This window comes from Eurytemora carolleeae, unplaced genomic scaffold, assembly GCF_000591075.1.
Source record: "Eurytemora carolleeae unplaced genomic scaffold, Eaff_2.0 scaffold52, whole genome shotgun sequence".
Lineage (NCBI taxonomy): Eukaryota > Metazoa > Arthropoda > Copepoda > Calanoida > Temoridae > Eurytemora > Eurytemora carolleeae.
The window spans coordinates 187,754-207,377 of record NW_019396055.1 but is presented as its reverse complement, the minus strand read 5'-3'; the positions used below and the strand labels follow the sequence as shown (position 1 = coordinate 207,377).

Below are 19,624 nucleotides of genomic sequence, written 5' to 3'. Positions count from 1 at the left end.
ACCACTTCAGTAGGATGTGAGGTCCCCCCCCCCCCAACCCTAACAAAATAATATATTGCTCCCCCCTAGCTAAAGTCCTAGTTGCGCCTCTGCAGCGCTCGGCCCAGAAATTGTCCAAAAATCTTACACTAGGACGGATCCCCTCGAGATTCAGCTCAAACTCTAATTTATAGCAATCAAATATATGTATGTCTGAGAAATATTCAAAATTATAGTATTTTATTCCTAAATTTCTGCCCGGGTCTTACGCCCCGATCCATTCCAAATTTACACTACCAGTACCTAGTATATTACACTATAAACAACTATAACTATAGTTAAGCAGCTTGCACCTCTAGGATAAAAGACAATTTGCTACAGAAAAGAGGATAAATTCAAGAAATATGATTCAAAGAACATGGTCAAGATTTATATATGCAGTTACAAAAATTACATTGCTATTTCAAATCTGTTTATTTTTAGAACTTTTATTTATTAAAATGGAGGAAATGTTTTCAACTTCGTTGTGTGAAGCAGAGTTTGCTCGAGTTGGACTTAAGTTCTGGATTGGTAATTTTAGGATAATAATATTGGACATTTCATAGACAGGACATTTCATGAATAAAACATTTCAAAGACAGGACATTTAAAAAATAGGACATTTCAAAGACATGACTTTTTTTGACAGGAGTAGTACATTTAAATGACGAGACTTTCTTATGAAAGGAGTAGGAAATTTCAATGACAGGACATTTCGTAGACAGGACATTTCACGGACAAGACATTTTATAGACAGGAAATTTCATAGGTACAGAAAACTTTATATGTGGACATTTCATAGACGGACATATAATAAATACAGGATATTTTATAGACAGGACTTTTTATTATAGTGGTAGGAAATTTCATGGGCAGAACATTTCAAAGACAGGAAACTTTTTAGATGGACATTTTCTAGACGGACATTTAATATAGACGGGACTTTTTTTGACGTGAGTAGGAAATTTCAATGACAGGACATTTCATAGATGGGGAATTTTAAAGACGAAGAAGATTATTTGCAGATTGGGTCTTTTATTTCCTTTTCCAAAATTATCTTTAATATATTATACGATGTTATATCAAATTAAATTAAATATACGATACAAAATATACGATACAAAATATACGATACAAAATATACGATACAAAATATACGATACAAAATATAAGATACAAAATAAGCCGATTTTCTTCTGTTCATAGATTATCTTATCCATTAGATTTTCAAAACCAATTTTAGATTAAAATTAAGATTTTTAGGAATCTTTCTTGGGAATGAATTAAAAATACATAAAAAGATAGATTAATTATCTTGTATTTTAAAAATTGCACCTTTTTTAAAATTAAGCCTTATAGCTTCGTGTGTGTGGACAGTTTTCCTGAATGTTTATTCTAAATCAAATTCTTCTATATACTCTTTTTAAAATTTATGAACATTTCTCTGAAGGTGATGATGTTCATAGTTCAATCTAAACCAAATTCTTTTATATACTCTTTTTAAAATTTATGAACATTTTCCTGCAGGCGATGATGTTCATAGTTCAATCTAAACCAAATTCTTTTATATGCTCTTTTTAAAATTTATGAACATTTCCCTGCAGGTGATGATGTTCATAGTTCAATCTAAATCAAATTCTTCTATATACTCTTTTTAAAATTTATGAACATTTCCCTGCCGATGATGATGTTCATTGTTCAATCTAAATCAAATTCTTTTATATAGCCCTTTTTTGATGTTCATAGTTCAATCTAAATCAAATTCTTCTATATACCACTTTTTAAAATTCATGAACATTTCCCTGCAGGTGATGATGATGAACCTCTAAAGCTGGATATCCATACTGCAGCTAGTGTTGGCGATATAGAGGTATTTTTCCAGATGTTTCTACAGATATTAAGGCGGAGAATCAACGGCCATCGCTTGATCATGAATTTTTTTTAATTTGCAGATTAATTTAATATTTATTTTGAATCCTGCATGGTTATCTTACCCAGTCAGAAGTTAAAAGGAGATTTCATCGGGGGAGGAACAACTAAAATTATTATTATTGAAAATTATAATTTTATATATATCCTTAAATTAAAAGTTCCCACAATGGATATCAAAATCAATCGATTATGAGTATCAAATATCAGTACAAATTTCACAATGTGTCGGAATATTTTATATTGAAGAAAATAAGAAGACGACCGTAATTTCTTAGTTTTCAGATTTTTACCGTACAATTATTTTTCAGTACATAAACAGTTTACCTAAGAGTACATATGATATGTACAACTATGCTAGATGGACGCCACTTATGTACTCATGCTACTTGGGCCACAGGAGGCTTCTAATTTTCTTACTCGAACAGGTTTGGAAACAAAAACAAACATGGTTGTAATGATAAATCTTGTTTTTTATATTTATTATTGCATTGTTAGTTTAAAGTTAAGATTTGTAACAAAAAGTTTATAATGTTTTGTTTCAGACTTTATGCATTATTTGTAATTACTTTTTTAGGGTTGTGATATCTGTAAATCTAATATAGAAGGAAGAACACCTCTTATGCTTGGTAAAATATTCAAATCCCGCTGATTTTAAGTGATCAATAAGTCTTAAAAATGCTACATAGTAGGATATATAGTTAATGTAAATACATTGAGAATTAGAAAACAGTGGAATTCTCGTCGCGACGTTTTCTTTTTCTTTTAACTATAAACTTTCTATAAGGAAACTCAAATAGTGTCCCTGAACATTTTTAGATATTTAATACAGGGGCGTATTCAGGAATTTTTCCAGGGGGGGGCTTTAATTTTTTTCTCTTTCCAGGGGGGCTCAGCACCCGTTGGGGCCTGAAAACCCCTTGAAATCAATAGATTTCATTGGTCCAGGGGGGCTTAGCCCCCCTGAATACGCCTCTAATTCAATACATCATTTAAATCAACTGCAAATTAAAAATTCGGTGCGTGGATAAGCAACGTTTAATTTCAAAATCAGATGGAATCAAACATATATTATTAATTTAACATTTAACATTTTAAATTTATAAATAAGAATTAAAATATATGCCGAGCAAAAAGTTTAAATTCCGATTATGGTTTTTATTTTGTTTTAGCTGGTATGTGTGGAAATCTTGAAATGGTGAAGGATATTCTAATTTGGAGAAATGAACGAGTGGAAGTCAGGGATAAAACAGATAAAAGGTCTGCTATGTTTATATAGAACCAGGGGCGCATATAGGAATTTATCAAGGGGGCTCAGCCCTGTAACCCCCCCCCCTTTCCTATGTTCATCCTAATGGAATACTCGGGTTTTTAAAGAAAGAGAAGGATGAGAAACAGTTTTGAAGGCGAAAAGTTTTCATGTTGATTTAAAAAAGTTTTTAACTTTAGTATGTGCAATTGTCAGGTCAGTCAAATGATAAAAATTTTAACTGAAGGGACTAAAGGTGTAATTTCAAGTGAACCTGCATTTACAGAGTGTCAAGTTTGATTCGTAAGAATATATCGCAAATTCTAGCCATTTCCTTCTTTATCTATGTTAGCCATAAGTTACTTTTTAAGAGGTACTATACATTTTGGAACTGATTTTCAGATGAAGAATTAAATGGCACCGTTTTGAATCAATTCTCATTTGTCATTGCTTGAACACTTCTTCAAAGAGAAAGAAGTTGTTCCTAAAATTTGTCTTTAAATTTCTTCAGGTCGACCCAGCCCGTCCGCTCCCTCTATTTCACTTTTCTATATAAGTATTGGGATCCGGGGGGGGGGGGGTTCAGATCTTCCCTTATCTTATCATATCATATCATAAAGATACAAATTGTAACCCTGATCAAGTGAGTTTAATACATCTGTAACATTTTTCAGGAACTTTAGTGCTCTTTCTCATGCAGTACACGGTGGGCATATTGATGTAGTTGAATATCTTCTGGAGCAGGGGGCTTCACCAAACATTACAGAACATGAGAAGGTCATTTAATTCAACGTAATACAATTATATCCTTAGAATACTTAGAAGACTGGTGATCGTGGATCATTGAACCATATTCTGCCACCGATTCAAGCTCAAGATTGACCGGCTGATGGCAATGATCATTGATCGATGACAGTTATAAAATAAAATAATTATGATTGACCTCAATAGGATTAGTTAATTATTAGTAAATTCTGGTTCAGGGATATAGTTTAGTAATGATGGCTGCAGTAAGTGGAAACTATGATATTACAGAAATATTGTTGGAGCACAAAGCAGGAAACAAGATTGGAATTTTTAATTCAGATATTTATATTTTTAAGTGACTTGACCATTGTTTTTTTATCTTTCACATTAAATGTTTGACTGGTGGGTAGGGAGGGGCAAATTTAAAAGGGATTTTTTTTGTTATTTTTACGAAACAAGATATATTTTTTAACACAAAGTAATTCCAATCTTTTTTTCAGATCTTGGATACGAAAATGCAATAGGAACAGTTTTATAAGTATTGAATAATGAAGTTTTTTTTATCTTTTAGCTTTAGATACTTTGGCGTGTAACAATGATGGAACTTTAAATCAAATAATATTCGTAATTAAAAATTAAAATTTGTTTCAAAAATAATTTTAGCACATGGTGATTATTAACGTGGTAATGTATAAAGTATATAAATTTTTAGTACAACAGTATCACCGGCCAAAAATGAGACATTAGAATTAACAACCTATAATTTTTAATATTGATAACCTTAATTTTGCTTTGGCAATAACCAAAAAGCATAACATTTTTGAATTCGCTTTGTGGGGAAAATTAATTATTTTAGACAAAATCTTCATATATAACGATAATATAATTGTTTAAAGGGGACACAGCTCTGTCAGTAGCATTAGCCTACGGGCACAGTAATATTGCAAGACTCATCAGGAACATGTTATAAAATTAAAACATCATTTATTCTTAGTTCATGTGTATTAATTTCGATAGAGTTTTTAGAACAGGTGATTGTTTTAAATCTCAGAAACGTTGGATTCTTCTTTTAATTAAAAAAACCATAAACAGTTCTTTTTGAAAATGATTTTATTATCATGCTTTTAGGAAACATCTATCTGGACGAGGGTATAAATCTTAAAAATTACAATTTTCTGAAAAATCGCTTGATTTAGCTCAATTTGAGTTTTCTTTTGTTTCACTTATTTAATTTTTATTTAATTCTGGCTTTATTTGTTTAGACTTCCTTTTATTTATGATTTATTATTTCATAGAGACACTTTATTACATTATTACACCGTTAAACAGAATTGATGAGCTTTCAGAGACGACTCTGTACTTTTGAAAATTCAATGATTTTTAGTGTCCCAAAATTGTTGGAATTCACTTGATTTATATAATTAAAGACTGGAATTGGTCTTTACATTTGTTTCCAAAGAATTCTTGTTTGTAATTAAAAACTGCCGTTGTAGTGTCAACTATTTTCCATTAAAAGCAAGGAACTCCCTGATTCACTAAGGTACCTTTATCAAAAATGGAAAGATATCGTCGTTTCTCCAGCTTGAAGTGTTTGATTTTGACAATTAAAGAAAAACTGTTTCCCATTATAATTGGAAAGTCCCTAATACAAAATTGCCGATTAAAAACAGCCCTCCGGTTCCTCCCCCCCCCCTTGCTGCACCGCTCGGCCTCCAAGTCTGTCCTAGCCGCTGCGCTCGGCCCCCTAGCCTGTCCTTGCCGCAGCGCTCGGCCCCCTTCCGTAGTCTGCGGCGCAACCCAACCTATCCTAAATTAATGCTATAAATAAGTTAAAAAATTTTTTTGAATGAGAAGACTACATTACATTAGTTTTTTTTGAGGCATTTCCGTGGTGAGACGTTTCAGTGGTGAGGCGTTCCCCCCCTCCCGTCATTTGCACATACGACTTGCTAAAATGAATACATATTTTACAATTTTTTTGTAGAACCAGAAGTGTGCTAGATGGGCCTGCTAGAGCAGACCAACTTATGCAAGAAAAGCTTCTTCTTAGGACTGGAAACAGCTCACACATTTTACAGGTTAAAATCAGATGAAGCATCTTTAAAATTTATTTGAAACTACTCTTAATTATCATTTTTTTAAACATATTCTTCACGGATATGGTCACCTTCCTCTGAACGGGGTTAGGGTTGTATGGGTGTTATTGTTAAAGATAAAACCTAGCGATTTTCATAAATGTTTCTTTTAGTTAGGAGCTGCATCAGATCTCTTGTACGCTCAGCAACAGATTGATGGAGAAACAACCCAAATGAATACAGGTATTTTTAATTGTACAATATTTAATGTCAGGGTAAACAAAAAAGTAGCGTCTGAAGTTAAATTAATCACTAATTGTGCACCCCTTCTCATGAACTTAAAATAGAAAACAGCTGACAGTCTAATGCGATGATAATTTTATTGGATTTAAAGTTAGTTTTTGTTTGTATTTAGTTTTTATTTATTAAATTAATTTAGATTTTTTAACAAAAATAATTACTGGTTATATCTATAATGAATAACTCTCTAGATGTTTTCCTGAAGAACTTGGGCCTGGAAAAATATTCGCAAATATTTCGGTAGGTTTTTAACAATTTCATACATTTCATTTTTCCATAGGCTGGTTTTATTATTTAGAGGGAGAAATGGTCAAATATAGGACAAAATAAGATAATTAGCAAAATTCGAAATTTTTAAAAACAGAAGTGACTTTTAATATAATATATAGATTAAAAGTATTTACTTATAGATGCTTTTTTTACGAACCCCATAATCTTTAATGGTATGCTTGTTGTACAAAGATTCGCTATAAACTTCCAGTTACGTGTTCTCCCTATTTTTACTTTGACATTTTTCTAAAAACATGTTTTTTTTCCATAACTTTTAGTATTTGAAATATTTAATGTATGATTTTTTTGTGATTTTTTTTTCTTAGTTTACAACTAGGGTTTCCATTTTTCCGGAAAAACAATGTCCATTTTGGAAATGGAATGATCCGGAAATTTGTTGCGTAAACCGGAATTCCGGGATAATTCCGAATCAAATGGAGATGTCTTCAACGTTTTCCGGAACCTTTTTCCGGAAAATTCCGGAACAACTGTTCCGTAAACCGGAATTTTCCGGAACACTATTCCGTAACGTTCCGTAATTCCAAAACAAGGTCCTGGAAATTTCTGGTGTACGGGAAAAAATCGTTCCGGAATTCCGGATTTCCGGAATCTTTTCCATAATGGAAATGGAAAAAATTCTCGAATCATTTCCTTACTTAAACCGTAACCCGGAATTCCGGTGGAAACCCTATTTACAACCGGTCTCCTACTTTAAAAAGGTATCCTCCTCCTAATAAACATGGGTTACTTTACAATGGGTCTCCTGCTTTAAAAAGGTATCCTCCTTCTAATAAACATGATTTACTTTACAACAGGTCTCCTACTTTAAAAAGGTATCCTCCTTCTAATAAACATGGTTTACTTTACAGCAGGTCTCCTGCTTTAAAAAGGTATCCTCCTTCTAATAAACATGATTTACTTTACAACAGGTCTCCTACTTTAAAAAGGTATCCTCCTTCTAATAAACATGGTTTACTTTACAACAGGTCTCCTACTTTAAAAAGCTATCCTTCTTCTAATAAACATGGTTTACTTTACAGCAGGTCTCCTACTTTAAAAAGGTATCCTCCTCCTTATAAACATGGGAATGAAGTGACCACTCAAAGATTATCTTTGAACTTTTTGTAAATTATGCATGAAAGTATTCTATTTTAACAATTATTATCAAAAACACCTTGCTTTAAAATTTAAACTGGAGGCCTTCCTTTCCATGCTTCATGATTGACGAATATATTAAGAATATATAATTATATACTGAATCATTTAAAATAAATGTCAACTGTTTGAATATTGGATATCTTCTGTTATATCTGTACGTATCTTGAATTGTTGAACAGGAAGCCTACATTTAAGCAATCTTACACTGATAACCAGAAAAATGTAAAATGAAGACGACATTAAAGCAACACTGAAGTACATTTGATGTTACAAATCAAATAGTGAACACCACACCAGTAAGTTATTGTATCACTTATTAAGCGAAATGGGTTTGTTTTCACCGCACAATTACCAGCGTTTTCTAGTTATCACTGTATGATAATTTAATGCTATATAACAGTACCAAAAAAATAAACTTATCAAGATAGGTTGACGGGACTTTTAATCAAAGAATGAGTCCAACAGTCCTTTGTTTCAGTTTTATCTGTCTCACTTCATCAAGAGTGTAAATCATGTTATGTACTGGTCTAAAGATTTGAAACCTTTTTTTGATACATCCTTTTTCGATTATTATTTATTGAAAAGAAATTTCCATTATCAAGTAATCTTTTCATCCCTTTGTTTATAGATTCACCCTTAAATGCTGCACTTTTTATAGATCTTAAATTTCCTTAATCCCTCTTTTATTTTTCAGTTTTCCTTTCTGAGTAAAAGTAAATTTGTTACTTGGCTATTGAACAATATCTTTTAAGTCATTTCTTTCAAATAAATGTTGGAAATTTTTTTTAATCAAAACTATAAATTTTAATCTTCATGAAGTTTATTAGACCAAGAATTTCTTATATTATTTCGACTATTTCATGTTATCTTTATATTTAAATATAACAAGTAATCAATGTTTTATGTTTTCTGTTTTTTTGTTTAATGTCCGATCATAACTCAGGAACCCCTCGAACAATTGGCCTCAACTATTGATTAATTTCTTCAAGTTTAGTTTCAAGGAAAAATGGGTTCCCAAGCTAGTTTAAAAAATCTGCAATGAACTAAGTTCTAAAGTAGATATATATTTTCTAAACATTTCTTATGAAGTTTTTATTAAGAAAACTGGTTCATAGTGTATATTTATTACTAATTAATAGAAATTGAATATTATTACATGTAACTAACTAAATAGTTACATTTCACTTAGTATCAATTATTTTAAATTGAAGGGAATTGTAGTAGGATTATCAGATAGCCAATCAGGTTGCTGATAATGCCCATGAATGTTGTTTTATCCACTAGGAAAAATCCCCGTGCTGAAAATTGTGTCTCTTCTCCAATCATATCCAAAACTCAAAATTTTTATTTCAGTTCAATATAAATGTATAATTGATTGTTCCTTTATTTCGCCTTTTATCAATTATATATTTGAAGTTGTCTGTCTGTTAGTTTTTATCGCTCTGAACTGATCAGGCCCAAGTCTTTAAGAGGTCCTTACATTACATAACCCCGGGCATGTTTATGACCTGTTCTATATCAGTGTGAAAAGATTGAAATTTTTAACTAATTTTGGAAGATCATCATTATAAAACATGAAAATTCTCAAAGTTTTTCATTATTTTTAACTTAACAAGTTAATGGCTTTTAGTGTATGTCCTGTTGGGTAATATTGCATTGAAAGTTACCTATGTGGATATTTTGTTTTTCCTCTTCATCAGACTCCAATGCAATTCTCCTTTGAAATAAGTTTGCTTCAATATAATAAAGAAATTGACAAAAAAATGTAAGAATATGAATTCACCTCAGTTTTTGATTGTTAGCTGATAGTGCTTGAAATGTATCATCACAAAATATTATTATATAATAAATTGTTAAAACAAGGTTTGGAACAGACAAAGTGTAAGTTAAGGCGGAGTAGTAATCTTTGAGACCAATGAGTTTCAGTCCAGTGTATGATGCTAGAAGAGCAAACACTACATAGAAGGATAAAAATATAAGGAGCAATGGACTTAACCCTTCCTTTAACCTTCCATACTCCTTCACAAGATCTACACACCCAGAAATCATGTGTTCAGCTTTGTTCTGGCAATTTACTTCTCCAGTATGGGAAATAAATTGATTACAGACCAAGTTGATCACAAAAAGGGTGACCATGTTCAAACTAGAGTAGAATATCCAAGTAGTGGAGAAAAGAAGTACTCCCACATAGACATTATCCATCGTATTCCATAACCCATATAACGAAAAGGCAAGAATAGCCGTGAACATTATTGAGAAAAAGCAAAGCTTAGGAATTTTTGTGAGCTTAACATGGGCATTAAGATCCACTTTTGACTTGTCTATAATGTAAGCTAGAAGTGCTGGTATAAAAAAAGGAATAAGAATCAGGTTTGCAGAAATCAACTGATCTGTAACAAATTGTACAAATCCTACAGCTAGATCATCCTTGGATTCAGAGAGATTTGGGTTTAAAAAACTATTTAAAATAGTGCAAACAACTATTGGTAGAAACCACCAGAAGGTGTAGGATACCAAAGTTTTCGTTGATAATATTTTAAACTTCCATAAGTCATTCTGGTCCTTGGTGACAGGGATTGCTCCTAAAAATCAGATTTATTCTATGAAAGTAAATGAAAAATTTATTTCTCTTACCAATTTTAACAAATATTATCAGCTTCATTTTCAATCCTGTTCCCTTGGCTTTTGTCGATTGATTAAACCATTGTGGCCATGTGAAAGTTGTTTAATCGACCCCAAGCTTAAATAAACATGTATTTCCGATAGTTCTGTGGAATGCAAACTAGGAATTGACGTCTTTATACATATAAACCAATTAGTTTAAGTGCTACATGGTTACCCAAGGTTTACATACAATTGAAAATATTAATAAATTGAATTAAATTCTATTTAATTTCTAGTTACCGGTATTTACTGTTTATGGAAGCAGTTAATTCTCACTTTAACTGACACTTATTTAAGGGAGTAAGGAATAGATTTCCAGTTTATTCTTACTTCAACTGAAAATGATTTCTGATTTAAGGGAATAAGAAGTAGATTTCCAGTTACTTCTTAATTTACCCGACAATGATTTCTTATTTAAGGAAGCAAGAAGTAGATTTCCAGTTAGTTCTCACTTTTGCTGAAAATGATTTCTTATTTAAAGGAGCAAGAAGTAGATTTTCAGTTAATTTTCACTTTCGCAATAATTTCTTGTTAAAGGGAGAAATAAGTAGATTTTTCCAGTTTATTCTGACTTTAACTAAAATATATTTTGTTTAACTTTTCACTTTAACTACAATAATTTCTTGTTTTAGGGAGCAAGAAGTAGATTTCCAGTTTTATTCTGACTTTAATTACAATAATTCATGGTTTAAGGCAGCAAGAAGAAGATTTCCAGTTATTTATTAATTTAACTGACAATAATAGCTTGTTTTATGGAGCAAGAGCTAGGTAGACTTCTCACTTTACCTGACAATGATTTCATATTCAAGGGAGGAAGAATTGTAGATTTCTCGTTACTTCTCACGTTAATTGAAAATGATTTCTCGTTTAAGGAAGGATAAAGCAGATTTCCAGATAATTCTCAATTTAAGCGACAATGATTTCTTATGACAATGATTTCTTGATATTCAGTTTCTTCTCACTTTAACTGACAATAATTTCTTATTTAAAGGAACAAGAAGTAGATTTCCAGTTACTTCTCAATTTACATAACAATGATTTCTTATTTAAGGGAGTAAGAAGTAGATTTCAAGATACTTCTCAATTTACCCGACAATGATTTCTTATTTAAGGGAGTAAGAAGTAGATTTCCAGTTAATTCTCAATTTAAATAACAATGATTTCTTACCTTAGGGAACAAGAATAAGATTTCCAGTTAATTCTGCATTTAAATAACAACGATTTCTTATTTATGGGAACAAGAAGTAGATTTCCAGTTACTTCTGACTTTAACTGGCAATGATTTCTTATTTAAGGGAACAAGAAGAAGATTTCCAGTTACTTCTGAATTTAAATAACAATGATTTCCTATTTAAGGGAGCAAGAAGAAGATTTCCAGTTACTTCTTAATTTACCCGACAATGATTTCTTATTTACGGGAGCAAGACGAAGATTTCCAGTTAATTCTGAATTAAAAAAACAATGATTTCTTATTTAAGGGAGCAAGAAGTAGATTTCCAGTTACTTCTCAATTTACCCGACAATGATTTCTTATTTAAGGGAGCAAGAAGTAGATTTCCAATTACTTCTGAATTTAAATAACAATGATTTCCTATTTAAGGGAGCAAGAAGAAGATTTCCAGTTAATTCTGAATTTAAAAAACAATGATTTCTTATTTAAGGGAGCAAGAAGAAGATTTCCAGTTACTTCTGAATTTAAATAACAATGATTTCCTATTTAAGGGAGCAAGAAGTAGATTTCCAGTTACTTCTTAATTTACCCGACAATGATTTCTTATTTAAAGGAGCAAGAAGTAGATTTCGAGTTACTTCTGAATTTAAATAACAATGATTTCTTACTGAAGGGAACAAGAAGAAGATTTCCAGTTACTTCTGAATTTAAATAACAATGATTTCTTATTTAAGAGAGCAAGAGAAAGATTTCCAGTTACTTCTGAATTTAAATAACAATTATTTCTTACTGAAGGGAACAAGAAGAAGCTTTCCAGTTACTTCTGAATTTAAATAACAATGATTTCCCATTTAAGGGAGCAAGAGGAAGATTTCCAGTTACTTCTGAATTTAAATAACAATGATATCCTATTTAAGGGAGCAAGAAGAAGATTTCCAGTTAATTCTGAATTTAAATAACAATGATTTCTTATTTAAGGGAGCAAGAGAAAGATTTCCAGTTACTTCTGAATTTAAATAACAATTATTTCTTACTGAAGGGAACAAGAAGAAGATTTCCAGTTGCTTCTGAATTTAAATAACAATTATTTCTTACTGAAGGGAGCAAGAAGAAAATTTCCAGTTACTTCTGAATTTAAATAACAATGATTTCCTATTTAAGGGAGCAAGAAGAAAATTTCCAGTTAATTCTGAATTTAAATAACAATGATTTCCTATTTTAGGGAACAAGAAGAAGATTTCCAGTTACTTCTGAATTTAAATAACAATGATTTCCCATTTAAGGGAGCAAGAAGAAGATTTCCAGTTACTTCTGAATTTAAATAACAATGATTTCCTGTTTAAGGGAGCAAGAAGAAGATTTCCAGTTACTTCTGAATTTAAATAACAATGATTTCTTATTTAAGGGAGCAAGAAGTAGATTTCCAATTACTTCTTACTTTAACTGACAATGATTTGAAGCAGATCGGAGTTTCTTTATTAGGCCCTAGGTAATTTCTTGTAATGACATTTGTTAATATTAATTTATTTATTATTTTACTTTAGAAAAAACATCTGAAATATCAAAAGCTTGAATCATCTACTTATTTATTATTTCTGTGCTTTATAATATATAACTGTAATAAATATGGTTATTAATTACTTATTGCAATTTGCAACAATAAATGTATTTTATGCATGAATTTTCAGAAGGAAGATAACCACAGCTATAACAAGATGGAACAAGGATGCAGGGAAAATTATATCATGACACCATCTCATAAAAAAGTTGATTCTGTGTTAATAAAAGCTTTCTTTTAACGAATCAAGTATTTTTTAAAAGCAGCGAATGTGTAGGGAACGCTAAAAGAAGCAGATGCGAAGCGAGCATTTATTTTATTCTTTATACGAGTTAAGGCAGAGATGCTTTAGCGACATAATTTTTTTTTCTGCAACATTTTAACTCTCCTAAAAGCTCCTGAAACCACTGTATTTTCTGCCTTACAAATTCATTACACATCTTACTGAGATGACTAAGTAGTAAGTCTAGATAATGATTGACATGAAGAACCTGAAAATAATCGATTACTTTTTTGAAGTAATCGATTACTTTGTTGAAGTAATGTGTCCGAACATAATTCCGAAAATCTAGATATTTTAAAACCAGTTGTCTAGAAGATAAATTCTTTACATATCTTCAAGTAACATTGGAATTCGTCCGTCCATATTCTTTATTCCCCCCCCCCCCCCCCTGGCAACCTCTCCACTACTTTGAGTTAGATCCAATGTTGTTACTCTCTATGCGCTCCAATGTACTAAACATATCGTCTCCTAAGATGGTTAGATTAAAACCCCATAAGAAGTCAATGATTTTATAAGCGAGAGTGACGTCATATGAGGTGTTTATCTATTTATCGAGACGACATTTTCCGTGCACCGCACCGAGAGTTATCAACCTTATTATACAACCTTGGTTAGATCTGGAGATGTTATGGCTTTATTGTTTTGTATCGAAATTGAGTTATTAGTTAAGCCAAGATTTAATATTTCAAACTAAATTCTTCAAAAAAAGTGCATTGGTCCATTTTCAGTTTAATACTGTTTACGCATAGCCCAACAAAACAAATAAAGGCTCAATAAAATATTTAACTAAAGTGGGAATTTTTGTTGACCCACAAAGAATGAGACTTCAGAGACGATTGTACGGAATCTGTTTAGTCCCTTTTCTTGCATTCAGGGTTCCTTGTAGGCAAGAACTGGCTTATTTCTGTGCTTAATCAATTAGTAAATACTCATTTAAATTCATAAACCAAAAATCAAGCTTCAAATCAAAAATTTTAAAGTTTTGGGTCGTCTTTACAGTCTCATTCTTTGTTGTTAACCTTGTAAAGATGGCGCTAATCTACAAAGCCAGAACTTTAAGCGTGCAGAAACTTTTAAGTTGAAACGATAAAGTACCATTATATGGGAGAAAAAGTGTATCGCATCTCTTCTCCAGTTTTGCCTAATCCGATTTTGTAACTTATGAATGATCGGGGGATGTTTAATGATACAAGTATTTTCGAAAGGAGGAATCCCCAATCCAAAAGTTTCGACTCCAGGGTTTATTTTATTAACTTGAACACACCCTCCTGATTCTCTTTTATTATGTATGGTCAATGGACAATGGACATTATAAATTCTGAAATATTAAAAAGAATATTCATCTGCAATAAACCGGACGGTATCCTAGACATTTTAGTCTGGTGACACAGGAGTGTAATATTGCTAGATATACAGAGATATACCAACGCGACGGTAGTAAAGAAACCATTCATGGTATTCGGACAGGGCTTGCGAGATATAGGACAAAATATGCAGACAACACAGAAATAGGATATTGTGAATGAAGTAGGAATGCAACCAACAGTCAAATCGTCTACGCAGCATTCATTTTTGGACCTAATTGTAAAAGAGCGGTGATTCATGTTCATTAGCCGACTTTTAACAATCATGATTTGAGTCTAACAAAACGTCTTTCTATGCCCACTGAAGTCTAGAATGAAATGTGCTATAAACGATTTTGCAGAAGATCCGTGATCATATCATAATCCATTATCCATAATATCGGTCATATCTAATAATCTGCTTCCCTCCTCAGTTAACTTTACAATGGGCAGATAGTTCCGGCCGGAAGAGAGGATGGGCAGTTAGGGATATTCAATGAGTAATGTCATTTCAAAAATCCCTAGAAGCTAATCCTGATTCCTGGGTCACATTGTAAAAATCCATATTTACATACTGATGTCATAGAATTCGAACTTAATTGTTTTAACTTTGGAGGGAGCCGAAATTGTATAATATATTATACTTAAGCACCACAGTCCAGAAATTACAATTTTCTATCATTTATCGGAACCCCCGACCATCCCTCCCCCCCCCCCCATATAAAACCTCTAATTGCACCAATACGTATTATGGATGATACAGGTTGTCCCAATAAACATGGGAATTAATTGACGACTTCTATATCGTCTTTGTTCCATGCGGGATTGTTTTGTAGTATCACAGTTAAAACATTTGACACTAAAAACTAATAGTATCGGGATTTCCAAAATGGGGTCTTCAATTTTTACTTTTTCACCTTGAAAATTGACAGAGTTTAGGAAATTTGTCCAGAATCCATTTTATTAAAAATCAACTAAACTGTTGATTGTTTAATATCTTGGTCAATTACTGATACAAAGAAGGTAGACCACATTTAGGAGAGCTCAATAGACTTTAATTTTTCATTATCAATTATCGAAATTCAAGTCGTTTCTCAATTCCCATGTTTATTGGGACACCCTGTATGATGCGAAAACCTGATATTATCAGAAATATTGTATTTAAGTTGTGCCGTATATCTGAAATCAATTTTGGAAGAATTGGGCGTGAAGGGACGCTGTGTTGTCATACAACCGTGTTATGTTATATTGACATTTCACAGTTAACACAAACACACTCTTCATGGTAAACGATAACACACCTTCACCCCTGGCTATAGATAATATACCTTGTACGGGATCTAATACACGCAGTTCTATCGTTTTATACATGATATACTTGTTTTATAACAGTGGATAAACATATAATAGTTATATATAGATATATACCTTGTATGGGATCTAATACACATACAGTTTTATATTTTTATACACGATCTACCTGTTTTATAACAGTGGATAAACATATGATAGTTATATATAGATATATACCTTGTATGGGATCTAATACACATACAGTTTTATATTTTTATACATAATATACTTGATTTATAACAGTGGATAAACATATACTAGTTATATATAGATAATATACTTTGTATGGGATCTAATACATACAGTTTTATATTTTTATACATAATATACTTGTTTTATAACAGTGGATAAACATATACTAGTTATATATAGATAATATACTTTGTATGGGATCTAATACATACAGTTTTATATTTTTATACATAATATACTTGTTTTATAACAGTGGATAAACATATACTAGTTATATATAGATAATATACTTTGTATGGGATCTAATACATACAGTTTTATATTTTTATACATAATTGTTGACACAAATAAAAGAACAAAAGGGATATTCGGTAACTTTATTGAATAATAGCATGAAATGAGAAATAAAAGCAAAGTTTAAAAATATTGGCCCTTAATTGGGAGTATCTAAACGGTTGAAAATGAAATAACATTGATTATTAGTGTTGAAAGGAATGGAACAGTTGGAGCTTCATGTTGGTGGAGCAGATCAACAGGAACTGAAACAGCAGGGCTTATCCAACCTAGTAGGCAGTGATCGCGGTTTTATCATGAGGTGGAGCTTCATGTTGTCTCTGGTTTACATGATAAACTGGGAACCCTTCGGGTAAGCACGTCTGCTGCTTACTGAGTATCTGCGCCATCATCATAAAGGAGTTAGTAGTTCCTGATCGGAGGTGTTCACATCTCGACGTTCTAAAGCTAACTGACGCTGTTCTCCACAAGTAGAGGCGGTAAAGGGGGGGAACATGAGGAGACACATTTGGAGCGGATATAGTATTATGTATTGTGAATCTTGCGCGGTCAACTTCGCTACACAGTAGTAATCGTCTTCGTGTTTTCTTGAATTTGTTACAATAATATACTTGTTTTATAACAGTGGATAAACATATGCTAGTTATATATAGATATATACCTTGTATGGGATCTAATACATACAGTTTTATATTTTTATACACGATCTACCTGTTGTATAACAGTGGATAAACATATAATAGTTATATATAGGGGTAACCAACGAAAATTTGACTTTTAATATTTAACTATTTACAGTTGGTTTTAAGTCATTTCTAAATCTACAGGGTGTCCCATGATATATTGGATCGTGTTAATGCGTTTAATACCTAAATCTACAGGGTGTCCCATAATATATTGGACCGTGTTACAGCTTTTAAATCCTAAATCTACAGGCGTTCCTATATATTGGTTGGATTGTCTTATAGCTTTTAATTCCTAAATCTACAGGGTGTCCCACATCATATTGGATTGTGTTATAGCTTTTAATTGCGATTTCCGGGACTAATCAGAAAATCTTTAAAAAGTTGTTGTTGAAAAAAGTTGTTTTCTAGGTTTTCCGAGGATTATGTGCGCATTTTGGCGTTAGAATGGAGATAATCTAATATGATATGTGATGTATTATGGATTTGTATAACAAAAAAAACACAAAAATTATTCGAACCGAGAAACCCTTATATCTTTCTCTGGAAGGATCAAAAAAAAATTAATGGAGATATATGAGTTCTTGGTGTACGTATAATCCTTTAGATGGCCAAGATATTTCCAAACTGAAATTTATTTTTATAAAATTTTAAAAATATCTTTGGATACCAATTACATATGTCTCGAAATATGTTTATATAATGTGAGCTACTAAAATAATAATGATGTTTGATAAATAATTAATAATAGGCAAGGTTCTAATGCAAGGAAAGTTATTTCAGTGGTGTACGCATCTTTTGTACTGCAGTGTACTGTCTCTGGCCGGTAATGTAAACACAAGCCGGAGGCCAGAGTCTGACATGGGATCCAATTTTTCACATAAAAAATCAATTAAATATTCTGGTCAAAGGAAACTATTATGTGAATTATCAAAATTTTCAAAATTCAATGCTTTCATCCTCCTCGGCTACTAAACGAACACTGAGGCATCTATTTTTGTTTACGAATTCCACCCAGAGAGATGTGCGCAGAGTATACGCAACTGCAATTAAATTTCCTTGCACTACAACCTTGATAATGGGGATACGTATATATGTCGGCTTTCACAAAACAAACATTTGTTGATGCTTTTGACTTAGAAATTTTTCACATAAAAAATCAATGAAATATTCTGGTCATAGGAAACTATTATGTGAATTATCAAAATTTTCTGTTAATTCACTAATAAATAACTTAACACGGGTTTAATTAACATGTACAGTAATAAATAAATCCATACAGCTAGATATGCAGACAACATATCTATGAATATTAAAACGCAATATCTTATTATTTATGCAACCATTTTTACAGGGTCACCCAAAAATAATAAGACTGTAAAGACGACCTAAAACTATAAAAATATAACGGTCTGAAGGATAAATTTTGAATTTCTGCTTTAAATATTGCCTTAACTATTTGTAACACTTTTATTTTGGTTCGCAGTGTTATAAAGTTTTTGGACAGAATTTTCTCTTTATCGAGAAGAATTTTGTACCGAGCTTTAGCAAGGGACAAAATATAATCTAAAAAGGCGAGAACCTTCAATATATAGTCTAAAAACTTTATAGCACGTCGTGCCAAAATAATAGTGTTATAAGTAATTTTATGAAACATTTGTGTACTTGTCTTATTTCAATGGCTATTTCTAGATCAAATAAGCTTTGAAACAAAATATTAAGTTGATTTCAATTTTATTTTCATTTCAATTGAAAAAAATATTTTGGAAATATTTATTTTTTGGAGAAAATCCGGGAACCAATCAAAACTTTATTGCACACATGCTTTAATGTTCAGCTAATTTAACATTATATCATGATGATTACTTTATGTCACGTTCATTATGAAGTTCACGATGAACTGAGGAAGAATGATAAAGTACACAATAGGTTCATAAAATTTATACCAGAGCAGAAAGTTTTGAAAGTTTAAAATATATGATCAAAATTTCTGATTTGCATGTTATAAAAAACCTTTTATGTCAATTTGTTTATATATATATAAAAATTGTTTGTGCAACGAATTAATATATTAATAATTCACAAAGCTCAAATATCTTAAAATTAATAAGTAAAAAGATTTTCGTAAATCCACAAAAGTACCAAAGTTTAGTAAATATGTAGTTAGCTTGAGTAGACACACTAAAACGTGCATTTACTCTAAATTTGTCCATCTGTACTTTGAGCTCAACCATCCAACTTGTAATTTTTCTTAAATTTTAAATGTCTTTCAGTTTGGGTTTAAAGATTCCCCCTGCCCCCTCCCCCCGAGCCTACAAATAGGAGGAAGCCCGGCGA

The 19,624-nt window shown here is 31.5% G+C and overlaps 2 protein-coding genes across 7 annotated transcripts in view; one reads left to right on the top strand and one right to left on the bottom strand.

Moving 5' to 3' along the window:
- Window positions 1-13,384, top strand: part of LOC111707011 (ankyrin repeat and SAM domain-containing protein 3) — a 13,782-nt gene extending 398 nt beyond the window's left edge. Inside the window, exons 1-15 of one of the 6 annotated variants that reach the window (XM_023480019.1) lie at window positions 442-549; window positions 1,827-1,888; window positions 2,309-2,375; window positions 2,525-2,576; window positions 3,120-3,207; window positions 3,871-3,973; window positions 4,180-4,255; window positions 4,444-4,467; window positions 4,840-4,900; window positions 5,072-5,092; window positions 5,928-6,021; window positions 6,192-6,261; window positions 6,510-6,558; window positions 12,987-13,070; window positions 13,270-13,384. In XM_023480019.1, coding sequence (XP_023335787.1) covers window positions 2,322-2,375; window positions 2,525-2,576; window positions 3,120-3,207; window positions 3,871-3,973; window positions 4,180-4,255; window positions 4,444-4,467; window positions 4,840-4,900; window positions 5,072-5,092; window positions 5,928-6,021; window positions 6,192-6,261; window positions 6,510-6,558; window positions 12,987-13,070; window positions 13,270-13,330 — 837 coding nt within the window. In that variant the 5' untranslated portion in view covers window positions 442-549; window positions 1,827-1,888; window positions 2,309-2,321 and the 3' untranslated portion in view covers window positions 13,331-13,384. Of the gene's footprint in view, window positions 1-440; window positions 550-1,826; window positions 1,889-2,258; window positions 2,376-2,524; window positions 2,577-3,119; window positions 3,208-3,870; window positions 3,974-4,179; window positions 4,256-4,443; window positions 4,468-4,839; window positions 4,901-5,071; window positions 5,093-5,927; window positions 6,022-6,191; window positions 6,262-6,509; window positions 6,559-11,042; window positions 11,152-11,949; window positions 12,074-12,986; window positions 13,071-13,269 lie in introns of those variants that run through there. The other 5 variants (XM_023479987.1, XM_023480028.1, XM_023480012.1 and 2 more) reach the window with 5 other exon arrangements.
- On the bottom strand, window positions 8,824-11,001 carry LOC111707044 (gustatory receptor 68a-like). The gene is made up of 4 exons (XM_023480040.1): window positions 10,381-11,001; window positions 9,530-10,328; window positions 9,414-9,463; window positions 8,824-9,080 (listed from the first exon to the last, which is right to left on the bottom strand). Exons 1-4 carry the CDS (start codon window positions 10,406-10,408, stop codon window positions 8,947-8,949), a joined length of 1,011 nt encoding a protein of 336 aa, XP_023335808.1. The 5' UTR covers window positions 10,409-11,001; the 3' UTR covers window positions 8,824-8,946.
- Window positions 13,385-19,624: the final 6,240 nt, after the last annotated feature.

Excerpts from the sequence above, each read along its gene's own strand:
- LOC111707044 (XM_023480040.1), bottom strand. The coding sequence starts at position 10,408 with ATGAAGCTGATAATATTTGTTAAAATTG. Across the intron at positions 10,329-10,380 it reads GATAATATTTGTTAAAATTG|GAGCAATCCCTGTCACCAAG; the intron begins GTAAGAGAAATA and ends TCTGATTTTTAG. Across the intron at positions 9,464-9,529 it reads GCTAACAATCAAAAACTGAG|GAGAATTGCATTGGAGTCTG; the intron begins GTGAATTCATAT and ends CTTATTTCAAAG.